The 17647-nt window shown below is 43.4% G+C and overlaps 1 protein-coding gene across 1 annotated transcript in view; it reads right to left on the reverse strand.

Moving 5' to 3' along the window:
* Window positions 1-17647, reverse strand: part of LOC118401378 (protein kinase C-binding protein NELL2-like) — a 101301-nt gene that overhangs the window by 6904 nt on the left and 76750 nt on the right. The window contains exons 16-18 of the mRNA XM_035798838.2: window positions 3590-3730; window positions 2619-2812; window positions 1686-1862 (exon numbers count right to left, since the gene is read on the reverse strand). Of these exons, the coding sequence (XP_035654731.1) occupies window positions 1686-1862; window positions 2619-2812; window positions 3590-3730 (512 nt within the window). The remainder of the gene's footprint in view (window positions 1-1685; window positions 1863-2618; window positions 2813-3589; window positions 3731-17647) is intronic.

A 17647-nucleotide genomic window follows, 5' to 3' on the forward strand; every position in this document is an offset into this window, starting at 1 on the left:
GATTGGATTCAGGTCTGGACTTTGACTTGGCCATTCTAACACCTGGATATGTTTATTTTTGAACCATTCCATTGTAGATTTTGCTTTATGTTTTGGATCATTGTCTTGTTGGAAGACAAATCTCCATCCCAGTCTCAGGTCTTTTGCAGACTCCATCAGGTTTTCTTCCAGAATGGTCCTGTATTTGGCTCCATCCATCTTCCCATCAATTTTAACCATCTTCCCTGTCCCTGCTGAAGAAAAGCAGGCCCAAACCATGATGCTGCCACCACCATGTTTGACAGTGGGGATGGTGTGTTCAGGGTGATGAGCTGTGTTGCTTTTACGCCAAACATAACGTTTTGCATTGTTGCCAAAAAGTTCAATTGTGGTTTCATCTGACCAGAGCACCTTCTTCCACATGTTTGGTGTGTCTCCCAGGTGGCTTGTGGCAAACTTTAAACGGCACTTTTTATGGATATCTTTAAGAAATGGCTTTCTTCTTGCCACTCTTCCATAAAGGCCAGATTTTTGCAATATATGACTGATTGTTGTCCTATGGACAGAGTCTCCCACCTCAGCTGTAGATCTCTGCAGTTCATCCAGAGTGATCATGGGCCTCTTGGCTGCATCTCTGATCAGTCTTCTCCTTGTATGAGCTGAAAGTTTAGAGGGACGGCCAGGATTTGCAGTGGTCTGATACTCCTTCCATTTCAATATTATCGCTTGCACAGTGCTCCTTGGGATGTTTAAAGCTTGGGAAATCTTTTTGCATCCAAATCCGGCTTTAAACTTCTTCACAACAGTATCTCGGACCTGCCTGGTGTGTTCCTTGTTCTTCATGATGCTCTCTGCGCTTTTAACGGACCTCTGAGACTATCACAGTGCAGGTGCATTTATACGGAGACTTGATTACACACAGGTGGATTGTATTTATCATCATTAGTCATTTAGGTCAACATTGGATCATTCAGAGATCCTCACTGAACTTCTGGAGAGAGTTTGCTGCACAGAAAGTAAAGGGGCTGAATAATTTTGCACGCCCAATTTTTCAGTTTTTGATTTGTTAAAAAACGTTTGAAATATCCAATAAATGTTGTTCCACTTCATGATTGTGTCCCACTTGTTGTTGATTTTTCACAAAAAAATACAGTTTTATATCTTTATGTTTGAAGCCTGAAATGTGGCAAAAGGTCGCAAATTTCAAGGGGGCCGAATACTTTCGCAAGGCACTGTATATTCCAGGGTATAGAGACCTGTGGACATAGAAACCTGTATACAGTACACACACACACACACACACACACACACACACACACACACACACACACACACACACACACACACACACACACACACACACACACACACACACACACACACACACACACACACACACACACACACACACACACACACAGTATCTCCCATACATGAATCACAAAAGTACTGGTACTGGTATTCCCTGTATATACTGTAGCTCCATTCTTGCGTATTTTATTTTATTCCTCTTGTGTTAGATACTGTTTATTATTCATTTTTTTCAACTCTGCATTGTTTGGAAAAGTTCGTAAGCAAGAATTTCACTGTAAAGTCTACACCAGTGGTATTCAGCGCATGTGATAAATACAATTTGATTTGATTTAAAGCAGAGTCCAGTATAGTGTGTTCTATCTATTTATAGGGTGTGGATTATTGGTACTCACCAGACACTGGCACTGCTGGCAGTTCTCCACCCAGGTGTCTCCACTGCCATAGGTCAGCAGGCCGTTCTGGTGCAGACACTGGCTGCTGAGGCGAGGGTCACACTCTGGACAGCAGAACAGGTCAGCTGTCGGGTTCTCACAGTCACACACCATCCTCCTGCACATCACCCGGCCAGTCTGCACAGAGGGGAGGGGGGCGATACAATGTCTGTCAATCAACTGTCAGTAACTTACTTTTTAAAAACTCTGCATTGTTGGTTAAAGGCTCGTAAGTAAGCATTTCTTGTTAAGGTCTACACCTGTATTCAGCGCATGTGACAAATACAATTTGAACAGCTATTGTAAAGTACAGTCTCCATAACCCAAACTCAATATTTGCTAGTTGTTGACCTTGGTTATTGGTTGATTACACACACTCAATATTACCATTGCTCTCTACTAGCTGACCGTGAACATTACAAAACAATAACATGTTTACTCATTTAACTGTTTGCTCAGCTGTTCAATACTACTAATTCTGACAGGCAGGTTCTCAATTTCTCCAATCAATTAAAATGACTAATTTCATTAAAGCTTAATTTCTGCCCTCCTCTTTAATCAAATGAATAATATGATGCTTGATTGTTAAATACCCGTACTAATCCTCTATAATCACCTGCAAGCATTCCCATACACCAGACATTATCCAGAAGTAAACGCTAAATGACTAAACAAGACTGTAGCCTAATAATGATTAGATAAATGTTAGGTTTTTTGCTTAATTAAAAACTAAGTTTTCCAAATAACTGGTTCTAGACACATCTAAATTATTCAGACCTGTATTAATCATATAACTAACTGAATTAATAAAGTCATCATAATGCTTTACATCAACCAATAGAACGCCCCTGACCTGATCATAGTTTTTTTCACCCATCATCCTCTCTGTCTCACCTGACAAGAGCAGACTGAGCACCTATCATTGTCCAGCACCCAGATCTGTCCATTGTGTTTGACTTTGTTGTCATGAATACAGTCTCCGGTGCAGTTCCTCCCGTGAGGGCACCTGCAGTCATAGCCCCCCTCTAAGTTGAAGCACACCGTGTCATTGGCACAGGTGTTCCTCCCCGTCTTGCATTCATTGATATCTGTAGGGAGCCAGAGAGATGACTTCAGGCATATGCTCAACAGAGGTCAAATGCTGTAGGTCATGCTTAAATTTACATGCATCTTACTGCTTTAAAAAATACAAAGGAAGCACATGTATTATATTCTAACAGCTCTCAGCCTCAGTAAACTAAAGTGGGCTTTCTTGTCAAAACACTTCGTAATTTCGTCCCCCCCAGAGACCATTTTTTCATCAAATTATAACTGCAGTTGGCTTTGTTCTTCACAGTATGTTCACCTCTCTGACAGTCTCTGATGTGCTCTGTGTGGATCGGCTAGACTTGACAGGTAACATTTGTCTATAGCGCAGACAGACAGACACAGAGCTGTATTACTGTCACTACTGAGGCGTAACTGCATAAGGGTTTCCCTCTATTTTGACATGTGACAAGCTCTTGGCAGGCAGCTTCAGAGAATGTTCCAGAAAGATTGAATGAGCAGTAAAAAGCAGACAGGGATTTTGAGGTAAATGCACCAGTAATGGTATGTCCAGCCCAAACATATTGTTACCCACACCCGACAGCAAAAACAACTGGTCAAAAGAAGACCAAGGACATTTCTAGTTCTGCAATGGTTAGATGTGCTGCTATGATCAATGTTAGAATACACTAGACTAGAATCATGGAAAAACAAAATAGTTTGTAGGTATACTCTATGTGATATCAATATAAATTATCATATGTGACTAGGTGAATAAAGATTGCCTACAACCGCAATGTTTCCTTTGGTCTTGTGATGAAAGGAGTGAATCAACTCACCTATGCACGACTCCCCATTAGTAGAGAACAAGCCGTTGTCGTGGTAGCCATCCAGACACTCGCAGTGGTACCACCCGGGCAAGTTGACACAGATGGCTTTGTCATCACACTCCACGAAACCATGAAAACACTCATCGATGTCTGTCAGAGGGGGGAGCAGTGAGGACTAGAACTCATCTCCCTAAATTTGGAACAGCGTATCGAATTTAGCTTCATTCTTGCCTGACAGGCATTTTCAACATTGACCGTGACAATTTATATAGACAAACAACTACTTGTCCATCCATTTATTACAAAGGAATGAGGTGCAAATAAATTAAACATCTCAAATCAACTGGATTTATGTGAGTACTGAAAAAGAAGATGCCCTAATATTTCAACGAATATTTAATTAGACTGGATGAGAGAAGCTTAGCTAGTGATTACAGGATTGGGGCTAAATGTAAGGGCCCAGGTTGCAGAGTGATTAAATGTGTCTGTGTAGGCACGGATGGATTTTTTATGATTGTGTGCGTGTGTGATTCATTATCAGAGTCCCTCATTATGATAATTGCCCTGTACTATCAGTGACCTTCCCATTCAATTCCCCCAGAGTCCAGACAGAATAGAACCCATCAGTATCCCCTGGAGGGCCCAGGTCAGGCCTCCTCGTCCCCTCATCCACTCCTCTACTCCTTCCCTCCATTCTCCTTTCCTTTCCTCTCTGCTCTTCCCCTTACTCCCCTCCCCTTTCGTCTCCTCTCCCTTCCTCTCCTCTTGTCCTCTCCCTCTGCCACAGCAGTAATAGGATTAAGATCTATTGGCTAATGAGCATTCACCCCTTTAAAATAATTTAACCAGCAGAAATGTTGTGGATATTAGGCACTTATCAGTGATAATTCACCCAAATTACATATTGGTTTCCTTACACTGTAAGCAGTCTATGGACAAGGTTTGACAGCAATCCAGGATTTTGGTTTACTTTGTTTCCTAATGCTAATGTTTTAGGATTTGTGGCAAACATCTCATCCAAGTCTTGGTACATGTTATCGTGTTCAAATCTTCAAAAGGTATTTTGTTACATTACAGATTTATTCTAAAATGTACTACAGACAATACCCCATAATAACAAAGCAAAGACAGGTTTAGACATTTAAGCAAATGTATAACAAATAGAAAGCTTTAATATTATATTTACATAAGTATTCAGACTATTTACTCAGTACTTTTTTGAAGCACCTTTGGCAGCTATTATAGCCTCGGGTTGTCTTGGTTATGACACTTCAAGCTTGATACACCTGTATTTGGGGAGTTTCTTCCATTCTTCTCTGCAGATCCTCTCCAGTTCTGTCAGGTTGGTTGAAGAGCGTCGCGGCACAGCTATTATCAGGTCTCTCCAGAGATGTTTGGGTGGGTTCATGTCTAGGCTCTGGATGGGCCACTCAAGGACAGAGACCTGTCCCGAAGCCACTCCCGCATTGTCTTGGCTGTGTGCTTAGGGCCGTTGTCCTGTTGGAAGGTGAACCTTCACCCCAGTCTGAGGTCCAAAGGGCTCTGGAGCAGGTTTTAATCAAGGATCTCTCTGTACTTTGCTCTGTTCATCTTTCCATCGATCATGACTAGTCTCACAGACCCTGTGGCTGAAAAACATCCCCACAGCATGATGATTCTGCCACCACCATGCTTCACCATAGGGATGGTGGCAGGTTTCCTCCAGACGTGACACTTGGCATTCAGGCCAAAGAATTCAATCTTGGTTTCACCAGACCAGATAATCTTGTTTCTCATGGTCTGAGAGTCCTTTAGGTGCCTTTTGGAAAACTCCAAGCGGACTGTCATGTGCCTTTTACTGAGGAGTGGCTTTCGTCTGGCCACTCTACAATAAAGGCCTGATTGGTGTAGTGCTGCAGAGATGGTGGTGCTTCTGGAAGGTTCTCCCATCCCCACAGAGGAGGTCTGGAGCTCTGTCAGAATGACCCCTCTCCCCCGATTACTCACTTTGGCCGGGCGGCCAGCTCTAGGAAGAGTATTGGTTGTTCCAAACTTCTTCCATTTTAAGAATGATGGAGGCCACTGTGTTCTTGGGGACCTTCAATGCTGCAGAAATGCTTTGGTACCCTTCCCCAGATCTGTGCCTCGACACAATGGTGTCTCGGATGCTCTACAGACAATTCCTTCGACCTCATGGCTTGGTTATATAGACAGGTGCGTGCCTTTCCAAATCATGTCCAATCAATTGAATTTACCACAGGATGACTCCAATCAAGTTGTAGAAACATCTCAAGGATAATGGAAACAGGATGCACCTGAGTCTCATAGCAAAGGGTCTGAATACTTATGTAAATAAGGTATGTTTTTTTTATACATTTGAAAACATATTTGCAAACAATATTTGATCCATTTTTGAAAAAAGTGTAACGTAACAAAAAGGTGGAAAAAGTCAAGGGGTCTGAATACTTTCCGATTGCACTGTATAGATGATTTGATCTGTGTGTGCGAAAAATGCTAATATCGGTACCATGAATTGGATTTGTGGCACACTGTAGGAAAAAGGTATGTACAGTAAGATGAACTATGTTGAGAATACAGTATGTATATACACTGCTCAAAAAAATAAAGGAAACTAGATCTGAATTAATTAAATATTCTTATTATTTTTCTTTACATAGTTGAATGTGCTGACAACAAAATCACACAAATTATAAATGGAAATCAAATTTATCGACCCATGGAGGTCTGGATTTGGAGTCAGACACTACAGGTCTGGATTTGGAGCCTGTAGTCAGACACTACAGGCTGATGCAACTTTGATGTAATGTCCTTAAAACAAGTCAAAATGAGGCTCAGCAGTGTGTGTGGCCTCCACGTGCCTGTATGACCTCCCTACAACGCCTGGGTATGCTCCTGATGAGGTGGCGGATGGTCTCCTCCCAGACCTGGACTAAAGCATCCGCCAACTCCTGGACAGTCTGTGGTGCAACGTGGCGTTGGTGGATGGAGCGAGACATGATGTCCCAGATGTGGTCAATTGGATTCAGGTCTGGGGAACGGGCGGGCCAGTCCATAGCATCAATGCCTTCCTCTTGAAGGAACTGCTGACACACTCCAGCCACATGAGGTCTAGCATTGTCTTGCATTAGGAGGAACCCAGGGCCAACCGCACCAGCATATGGTCTCACAAGGGGTCTGAGGATCTCATCTCGGTACCTAATGGCAGTCAGGCTACCTCTGGCAAGCACATGGAGGGCTGTGCGGCCCCCCAAAGAAATGCCACCCCACACCATGACTGACCCACCGCCAAACCGGTCATGCTGGAGGATGTTGCAGGCAGCAGAACATTCTCCACGGCATCTCCAGACTCTGTCACGTCTGTCACATGTGCTTAGTGTGAACCTGCTTTCATCTGTGAAGAGCACAGGGCGCCAGTGTCGAATTTGCCAATCTCGTTGTTCTCTGGTAAATGCCAAACGTCCTGCACGGTGTTGGGCTGTAAGCACAATCCCCACCTGTGGACGTGGGGCCCTCATACCCCCCTCATGGAGTCTGTTTCTAACCGTTTGAGCAGACAACACATGCACATTTGTGGCCTGCTGAAGGTCATTTTGCAGGGCTCTGGCAGTGCTCCTCCTGCTCCTCCTTGCACAAAGGCGGAGGTAGCGGTCCTGCTGCTGGGTTGTTGCCCTCCTACGGCCTCCTCCATATCTCCTTATGTACTGGCCTGTCTCCTGGTAGCGCCTCCATGCTCTGGACACTACGCTGACAGACACAGCAAACCTTCTTGCCACAGCTCGCATTGATCTGCCATCCTGGATGAGCTGCACTACCTGGGCTACTTGTGTGGGTTGTAGTCTCCGTCTCATGCTACCACTAGAGTGAAAGCACCGCCAGCATTCAAAAGTGACCAAAACATCAGCCAGGAAGCATAGGAACTGAGAAATGGTCTGGTCACCACCTGCAGAACCACTCCTTTATTGGTGTCTTGCTAAATGCCTATAATTTCCACCTGTTGTCTATTCCATTTGCACAACAGCATGTGAAATTTATTGTCAATCAGTGTTGCCTCCTAAGTGGACAGTTTGATTTCACAGAAGTGTGATTGACTTGGACTTACATTGTGTTGTTTAAGTGTTCCCTTTATTTTTTTGAGCAGTGTATAAAGTAAATAATCAATTAGTTATTTTTCAGAGATCAATTACATTTTAACAGAATAATGATGCAGGAATGCAAATCTCATCTGTTCCTAACTACAGAAACGATTTCAGAAAAATAAACATTACTTAAACATTATTAATGTGACCAGTGTTCAATGACTCTGTACATAGGGTAGGAGTCTCTAAGGTGCAGGGCGAGGTACGGGGCGGAGGCCGGATAGTGATGACTGTTTAACAGTCTTATGGCCTGGAGATAGAAGCTGTTTTCCTTCTCTCTGTCCCAGCTTTAATGCACCTGTACTGTCTCCGCCTGCTACATGGTAGCAGGGTGAACAGGCCATGGCTCAGGTAGCTGAAGTCCTTGATGATCTTCTTGGGCTTTATTTGACACCGGGTGCTGTAGATGTCCTGTAGGGCAGGGAGTGTGCCCCTGGTGATGTGTTGGGTGGACCACACTACCATCAGGAGAGCCCTGCGGTTGCGGACAGTGCAGTTGCCGTACCAGGCCATGATACAGCCTGACAGAATGCTCTCGATGATGCATCTGTAGAAGTCTTAGCCAAATTTCTTCAGCCTCTTGAGTTTGAAGAGGCTCTATGGCGCCGCCTTCACCACAGTGTCAGGAGGGAGGGACTATTTTAGTTTCCCAGTGATGTGCACACCGAGGAATTTGAAGCTTTTGACCCTCTCCACTGTGGCCCCGTCCCTAGCATAAGTCTGCCAAGGCTCTCACCTCCTCCCTGGAGGCTTTCTCATCTTTGTTGGTAAACAGGCTGTTGTGTTGTCAGCAAACTTGATGATTGAGCTGGTGACGTGCGTATCCATGCGGTCATGACCGAACAGTGAGTACAGGAGGAAGCTGAACACGCACCTATGTGGGGCCCCCGTGTTGAGGATCAGTGTGGCGGTGTTGCTGCCAAACTTCACCACCTGGGGTCATCTAGTCACGAAGTCTAGGACCCAGTTGCAAAAAGAGGGGTTCAGTCCCAGGGCCCTGAGCTTAGTGATGCGCTTGGAGGGCAGTGTGAGGGCAGTGTGCAGTCCAATGGCGATTGCGTCGTCCATAGATCTGTTGGGGCGGTATGGAAATTGTAGTGGGTCTAGGGTGTCAGATAAGTTGGAGGTTATATGGTCCTTAACTAGCCTCTCAAAGCACTTCATGATGACAGAAGTGAGTGCTTCCGGGCGATAGTCATTTAGTTAAGTTACCTTTGCTCTATGGGGAACAGGAACAATGGTGGACATCTTGAAGCAAGTGGGGACAACATACTGGGATAGGAAGAGATTGAATATGTATGTAAACACTCCAGCCAGCTGTACTGTCGTTTTGCATCTTTGATTTCCTTACGGAGGTCCTCGCTGGTCTGTTTGTACATGTCCATGTTGCCAGTCACCTTCTGGTGGATACATGTGGTGGTTTGCGATTTCAGTTTTGCCAAATGCTGCCATCTATCCACGTTGTTTGGTTTCGATAAGTTCTAAACGTCACAGTAAGAATAACATCTTCTATGCACTTCTTGATGAACCCAGTCACTGAGTCTGTGTATACATTGAAACTATTCCCAGAGGCAACCCATGATCAAAACTATCCTGAAGCATAGATTCTGATTGTTCAGACCAAAGTAGAACAAGACCTTACCACGGGTGCTTCCTGTTTAAGCTTCTGCTTATAGGCGGGGCAGAGCAGGATAGAGGTGTAATTTGATTTGCCTCATGGGAGGGCCTTGCAGTTGTCCCGGAAGTGAGAGTAACAATGGTCAAGCGTGTTGGTAGAATTTTGGGAGTGTTTTCCTCAGATTTCCTTTATCAAAGACCCCAGGTACAATAAATGTGGCCTCAGGAATTGCGGTTTCCAGTTTGCACAAAGTCAAATCAATCAAATTGTATTTGTCACATTTTTCGTAAATAACAGGTGTAGACGAATAGTGAAATGCTTACTTACAGGTCCTTTTCCAACAATGCAGAGTTAGAGATAATATACAGTACCATTCAAATGTTCGGATACACCTACTCATTCTAGCGTTTTTTTTATTTGGACTATTTTCTACATTGTAGAATAATACTGAAGACATCAAAACTATGAAATAATATGGAATAATGTAGTACCGAAAAAAAGTGTTAAATCAAAATATATTTTATAGTTGAGATTCTTCAAAGAAGCCACCCTTTGCCTTAAAGACAGCTTTGAACACAACCCTGTGGTTGTGGGTGGTGCAGTTGCCGTATCAGGCGGTGATACAGTCCGACAGGATGCTCTCTATTGTGCATCTGTAAACGTTTTAGGTGACAAGCCACATTTCTTCAGCGTTTTGAGGTTGAAGAGGTGCTGTTGCGCCTTCTTCACCACACTGTCTGTGTGAGGAGGACCATTTCAGTTTGTCCGTGATGTGCCGAGGAACTTAAACCTTTCTACCCTCTCCACTGCTGTACCGTCGATGTGGATAGGGGGGTGCTCCCTCTGCTGTTTCCTGAAGTCCACGATCATCTGTTTTGTTGATGTTGAGTGAGAGGTTGTTTTCCTGACACCACACTCCGAGTGCCCTCACCTCCTCCCTATAGGCTGTCTCGTCATTGTTGGTAATCAAGCCTACTATCGCTGTGTCACCTGCAAACTTGATGATTGAGTTGGAGGAGTGCATGGCCAAGCAGTCATGGGTGAACAGGGAGTACAGGAGAGCGCTGAGCACGCACCCTTGTGGGGCCCCAGTGTTATTTCACCTTTATTTCAACAAGGAACACAGCCTGAGACCAAGGTTTCCTTTACCGCTGGGCCCTGCGTATACATATACAGTTTAAGTACAATGATTAAGAAATTACACAAGACAAACAAAACAGATAACACGAAAAAATACAGCAGTAGATTGTTACATGTATACATAGGTTATTCTCCTAATAGCACAAGAACTTACAAGCAATACAAAAATAAAACTCCTCCAATAAATGTTTAAAATGGGCATGGGGGACAAGAGTCTCAAGTTTAAATTTGGTCTGCAAGCTATTCCATAAGCAAGGAGTGTAACAGGAAAAGGCAGGCAACTCTGTGGAGATCGCAGGGGCCTCAAGTGTAATCCATGCTTGAGACCTGGTTTTATAAATTATAATTATAATGTTGATGAGTGATAAATAAATAAGAAGGTAGTTTATTCAGAAGTGCTTTATAGACAAAAAGGAGAGCATGTTGTTCTCATCTCATGGACAGCGAAGTCCAACCCACAATTGGGCATGTCCCAGTCCGTGTGATCAAAACAATCTTGAAGTGTGGATTCCGTGTTGAGTTCTGTAGCTAGCACCCATAATAAACCAAAGCGCACAATTTTATTTTATCTTTATTTAACTAGGCAATTCAGTTAAGAACAAATTCTTATTGTCAATGACGGCCTAGGAACAGTGGGTTTCCAGTTTGCATAAAGTCCATTGAAGTTACTTGAGGGCCGTTGTGGTATCGGCTTGAGGGGGGTATATACACGGATGTGACAATAACCGAAGAGAATTCTCTTGTGAGATAATACGGTCAGCATTTGGTTTTCAGGGATTCTAGGTCAGGTGAACAAAAGGACTTGATTTCCTGTATGTTGTTACAATTACACCATAAGTCGTTAATCATGAAACATACATCCCGCCCTTCTTCTTCCTGGAGAGATGTTTACTCCTGTCGGCACGATGCACTGAGAATCCCGGTGGCTGTACTGACTCCGACAACATATCACGATAGAGCCATGTTTCTGTGAAACATAGTATGTTACGATCCCTGATGTCTCTCTGGAAAGCAATCCTAGCCCTAATGTTGTCTATCTTGTTATCTAGAGACTGGACATTAGCGAGTAATATACTCGGAAGCTTTGGGTGGTGTGCGAAAACCTGCAAAATTCGCTATGAACTCATAGTGAGGCGGCACTCTCTGTCAGCGCCATCTTGGTTAGTGCCTGGTATGGCAACTGCTCATCCCCCGACCGCAAGGCACTACAGAATGTAGTTCGTACGGCCCAGTACATCACTGGGGCCAAGCTTCCTGCCGTCCAGGACCTCTACACCAGGCGGTGTCAGAGGAAGGCCCAAAAATTGGCAAAGACTCCAACCACCCTGTTCTCTCAGCTACCGCACGACAAGCGGTACCTGAGCACCATGTCTAGGGGGGGTTCTTTGCTGGTGACACTGTCAGTGATTTATTTAGAATTCAAGGCACACTTAATCAGCATGGCTACCACAGCATTCTGCAGCGATACGCCATTCCATCTGGTTTGTGCTTAGTGGGACTATCATTTGTTTTTCAACAGGACAATAACCCAAAACACCTCCAGGCTGTGTAAGTGCTATTTGACCAAGAAGGAGAGCGATGGAGTGCTGCGTCAGATGACCTGGCCTCCACAATCACCTGACCTAAACCCAATTGAGATGGTTTGGGATGAGTTGGACTGCAGAGTGAAGGAAAAGCATCCAACAAGTGCTCAGGATATGTGGAACTCCTTCAAGACTGATGAAGCTGGTTGAGAGAATGCCAAGAGTGTGCAAAGCTGTCAAGGCAAAGGGTGACTACTTCGAAGAATCTCAAATATAAAATATATATTTTGATTTGTTTGTCACTTTTTTTTGGTTACTACATGATTTCATGTGTGTTATTTAATAGTTTTGATGTCTTCACTATTATTCTACAATGTAGAAAATACTTTTGTTTTTAAACCATTGAATCAGTAGATTTGTCCAACCGTTTGACTGGTTCTGTATATAAAATGAATAAATATACAGTGAAAAACGAATAACGATCACTAAATTAAAATGGTTATATACAGGGAGTACCAGAACCGAATCGATGCGAAGGGGTACGAGGTAATTGAGGTTGCTTTGTACATATAGGTAGGAGTAAAGTGACTCGGCAACATGATAGATAGACAGTAGTAGCAGCGTATGTGGTGAGTGTGAAAGTGTGTGTGTGGCATTAGTATGCATGTGTTACGAGTATGTAGTGTGTGTGTGTTTCGCTGTCAGTGTAAGTATGTGTGAGTTTGTGGGTAGAGTGTGCATAGAGTCAGTGCCTTCCTCTGATAGCACTTGGTATGGAGCTCCTGGATGGTAGTAAGCTCGGCCCCTGTGATGTACTTGGTGGTACTCACCACCGTAGCGCCTTGCCTTGCAGTTGCCGTACCAAGCGGTGATGCAGGCAGTCAAGATGCTCTCAATGGTGCAGCTGTAGAACTTTGAGGATCTGAGGGCCCATGCCAAATCTTTTCAGCCTCCTGAGTGGGAAGAGGCACTGTTGTACCCTCTTCACAGCGATGTGGGTTTGTGTGCACCATGTTAATTCCTTAGTGATGTGGACACCGTGGAACTTGGATCTCTTGACACGCTCCAATACGGGCCCCATCAATGTGGATGGGGGTGGGCCCGGCCCTCCGTTTCCTGTAGTCCATAATCAGCTCCTTTGTCTTGCTGACGTTGAAGTCCAGTGTAATGATTCTGTAAAACAGAGTATGCTACAGTCCCCTATGTCTCAATGAAAGGAGATCCTTGCCCTGAGCTTGTCTACATTATTGTCCAGGGACTGAACGTTTGCGAGTACTATACTTGGAAGCGGTGGGTTGTTTGCTCGCTGCCTGACTAGAACCACACTTCTCCTCCCTTTTCTCTGGCGTCAACATTTGGGTGTAGCACCCAGGATGAATGGGGCTGCCTCGGTAAGTCCCAACAAAGGATCCAGGTCAGGGAAGTAAAATTTCCGGTCTAATTTCTCGAGTGACCTCCAAACTAATGTCCAAACATTATTTTTGGTTGTAGGACATAATACTTAACATTCTGAGCAAATCATTTTAAGAAATAACACAAAAAAAGCTAACTACAGCACCTTGCCACTATAATGAATACTCAGCGAGAAAAAAGTGGAGATTCACATGCAGAGCGCGGCAGGTGGTTATTTCACCTTTACAGGCAAGACTCTTGGTCACAGGCAGGCAATGGTCATACACAGGTAAACAGGCAGGTGAATCAGAACTAGGACTGAAGGCTATAACTGGTTCTCACAAACGAGCTAGGAAAAGGCTTAGTAGAGTTAAAATGAACAATACCTCAAAGGCACAAACAGAATGAACTGAACTAAATAAGGAGCTGATGAGACCAGATGAGTAACTAAACACAGGTGACATCAATGAACAAAAATGAAAGACAGGTCTACGTTCAAGAACACAACAAAACAGAACACACGGTTGACTAAGAAAATAAATGCAGACCCTTACAGCCACCTTGTCAACTAAAATCATATGTTAACACCAAAAATAATAACCAGCCTTGAAATTAATCATATTCTCTCGTCTCTCAGTCATAAAGTGAAATCTCTCATGATCTTTGCTGCCAGTGAATTTCCGTTGACAGAGCTTGGCATGCTTTGAAATAAAGAAGCGGCATGTGGTCTCAAGCCAGGATGGGGAAGGGGGAAGAAAGAATCTATTGAAATGATATTTTCTCCAATCTAACTGTATGAAATTGTTCAAAGAAATATGGAGTTACTATTTATAACCAACCTAGAGGGAATGCAGTTCTAAATATACACAAATTGAACTATTTTCAGCGTATATTCATTCAAACTGTTCTGTTGCTATGCCTAAATGCCCTGCAATGGTGACAGGAGGTCACGTTTTCAATTAAACGTTTCACCCTCTACTTCCTTTATGTGACACAGCTGTCGATCACAATTACAACAAAGCACTTCCGAGGCCTTTGTAAAATTGATGGTGGGTCTAAATATACCTTCTCACACGACTGCTTCCTGTCACGTCTGAATTAGACTTATCACGAATGCACGGCACATGCGTAAATTCCCCCTTACATTCTACAATTCTTAAGTTACCATCAAGAGCAATAACAATATGGGCATTTCATGTGAAAATTACCTATTCCTGGTGAGAGGAAGGAAATTAAATGAATATGAATGCATGAGGTAGAATGACTGTGAATCACTATAAGCAGTGGCAGTGCCTGACTCAAGTCTGTGAATCATATTTTATTACATCTTGGCCATAAATGGTATAATATTTTATTTTCAGTGAAAAACAATGGCTACCGAAAGAGAGAGCGATAGCGATGGAGACAGAAACAGGGGGAGAGAAAGGGATAAACAAAGATGGAAAGAAAGAACAAACAATGGAACAACGATGGAGGGAGGGAGGGAGGTGGAGGGAGAGAGCTGATGGAACAGACATGGTTATTTCTCTCGTTATGGTGAGCGACATGCTTGAAACAAAGTCTCTTTAAACAGCACTCCAAAGGCACTCAACTACTTGGTTGATGTTTTCTCTTACCTTTCCTCCTATTTGTTACACTGGCACTTCCTCCTTCTCAACCGGATGGACAATTACTGAGGATGGTAGCAGACTATTGTCACTCCTATTTCCCATTCATTCTAAGCCTACGGGAAAGTGTGTGCCCTCAGGCCGGGAGGAAAGCAAACACTGGGCGTAAAGGGTCCATATATCTTTACAGGACAAGTTTTTGATATTCTAGAGAATACAGACCATTTCCAATGCATATTTTGAGTTTTGTAGATATGCACCTTATCCTGACAAATTCTGAATCCAGATGTATCTTTTACTCCGAATATCACATATTGACATTTCCTATGGCTGGATATGGACTCATTCAATATCGTGAGACATGACATCCTATTTTCTCTCTTCATGTTAACAAATACTGACTGTATACATCCAACCTGGTCTCAGAGCATTTTGTATTATTCTGTACAAGACACTCCATTTATACTGATAAAAAATATAAAACGCAACATGCAACTATTTCAAAGATTTTACTGAGTTTTATAGTTAATATGAGGGAATCTGTCAATTGAAATAAATTCATTAGGCCCTAATGTATGGATTTTACATGACTGGGAATACAGATACAGTGCATTCGGAAGTATTCAGACCCCTTGAATTTTTTCACATTGTTATGTTACAGCCTTATTCTAAAATGGATTACATTATTTTTCCCCCTCATCAATCGAAACACAATACCCTATAATTTTTTTAAATTTTTAAATTTTACTAGGCAAGTCAGTTAAGAACAAATTCTTATTTTCAATGACAGCTTAGGAACAGTGGGTTAACTGCCTGTTCAAGGGCAGAACGACAGATTTTGTACCTTGTCATCTCGGGGATTTGAACTTGCAACCTTTCGGTTACTAGTCCAATGCTCTAACCTCTAGGCTACCCTGCCGCCAAAGCAAAAACAGGTTTAGACATTTTTGCAAATGTATTCAGATACTTTACTCTACTTTATTGAAGCACCTTTGGCAACGATTACAGCCTTGAGTCTTCTTGGGTATGACACAATAAGCTTTGCACACCTGTAATTGGGTAGTTTTCCCCATTCTTCTCTGCAGATCTTCTCAAGCTCTGTCAGTTTGGATGGGGAGTGTTGCTGCACAGCTATTATCAGGTCTCTCCAGAGATGTTCGATCAGGTTCAAGTCCGGGCTCTGGCTGGGCCACTCAATGATATTCAGAGACTTGTCCTGAATCCACTTCTGCGTTGTCTTGGCTGAGTGCTTAGGGTCGTTGTCCTGTTGGAAAGTGAACCTTCACCCCAGTCTGATATCCAGAGCGCTCTGGAGTAGGGTTTCATCAAGGATCTCTCTGTACTTTGCTCTGTTAATCTTTCCCTCAGTCATAACTAGTTTACCAGTCCTTGCCGCTGATAAAAATCCCCACAGCATGATGCTGCAACCACCATGCTTCACTGTAGGGATGGTGCTAGGTTCCCTCCAGACATGAAGCTTGGTATTCAGGCCAAAGAGTTCAATCTTGGTTTCATCAGACCAGAGTATATTGTTACTCATGGTCTAATCCTTAGGAAAGTATTTGTTTTTATTATGTATTATTTCTTACATTGTCATCCCAGAAAATCTTAAGTGTTATTACATACAGCCGGGAAGAACTGATTCCTGAGGCTGACCCAAAACAACGCCGCCGGAGGAGAGGGAGTCTTCTAGTCAAACTTCGGAGGCGCACACCACCCACTGCTTCCGAGTACATTACTCGCTAATGTCCAGTCCCTAGATAACAAAGTTGACAAAATCAGAGTAAGGGTTGCTTTCCAGAGAGACATTGGAGATTGTAACATACTCTCACGGAAGCATGTCTCTCTCGGGATATGTTGTTGAGTCAGTACAGCCATCGGGATTCTCAGTGCATCGCGCAGACAGGAGTAAACATCTCTCCAGGAAGAAGAAGGGCGGGGATGTATGTTTCATGATTAACGACTCATGGTGTATTATCTCCCAAGGGAATTATCTTCGGTTATTGTCACAGCCATGTATATCCCCCCTCAAGCCTATACCACAACTGCCCTCAAGGAACTTCACTGGATTTTATGCAAACTGGAAACCATATGTCCTGAGGCTGCATTTATTGTAGCTGGAGATTTTAGCAAAGCTAATTTGAGGAAAAGACTAGCTAAATTATATCAGCAGATCGACTGTAGCACTCGCGCTGGAAAAACACTGGACCATTGTTACTCTAACTTTCGCGGTGCATGCAAGGCTCTCCCCTACCCTCCTTTCAGCAAATCTGACCGACTCCATTTTGCTCCTCCCTTCCTATAGGCAGAAACTCAAACAGGATGTACCCGTGCTAAAGACTATTCAACACTGGTCTGACCAATCATAATCCATGCTTCAAGATTGTTTTGATCACATGTTCTGGGTAGCCTCAGAATAATATTGACATATATGCTGATTTGGTGAGTGAGTTTATAAGGAAGTGTATAGAAGAGGTTGTACACACTGCGACTATTAAAACCTACCCTAACCAGAAACTGTGAATAGATGGCAGCATTCGCGCAAAACTGAAAGCGCGTACCACCTCATTTAACCATGGCAAGGTGACTGGGAATATGGCAGAATACAAACAGAGGAGTCATGGGGCGGCAGGGTAGCCTAGTGGTTAGAG

This window comes from Oncorhynchus keta, chromosome 22 (genome assembly GCF_023373465.1).
Source record: "Oncorhynchus keta strain PuntledgeMale-10-30-2019 chromosome 22, Oket_V2, whole genome shotgun sequence".
NCBI classification, from domain to species: Eukaryota; Metazoa; Chordata; class Actinopteri; order Salmoniformes; family Salmonidae; genus Oncorhynchus; species Oncorhynchus keta.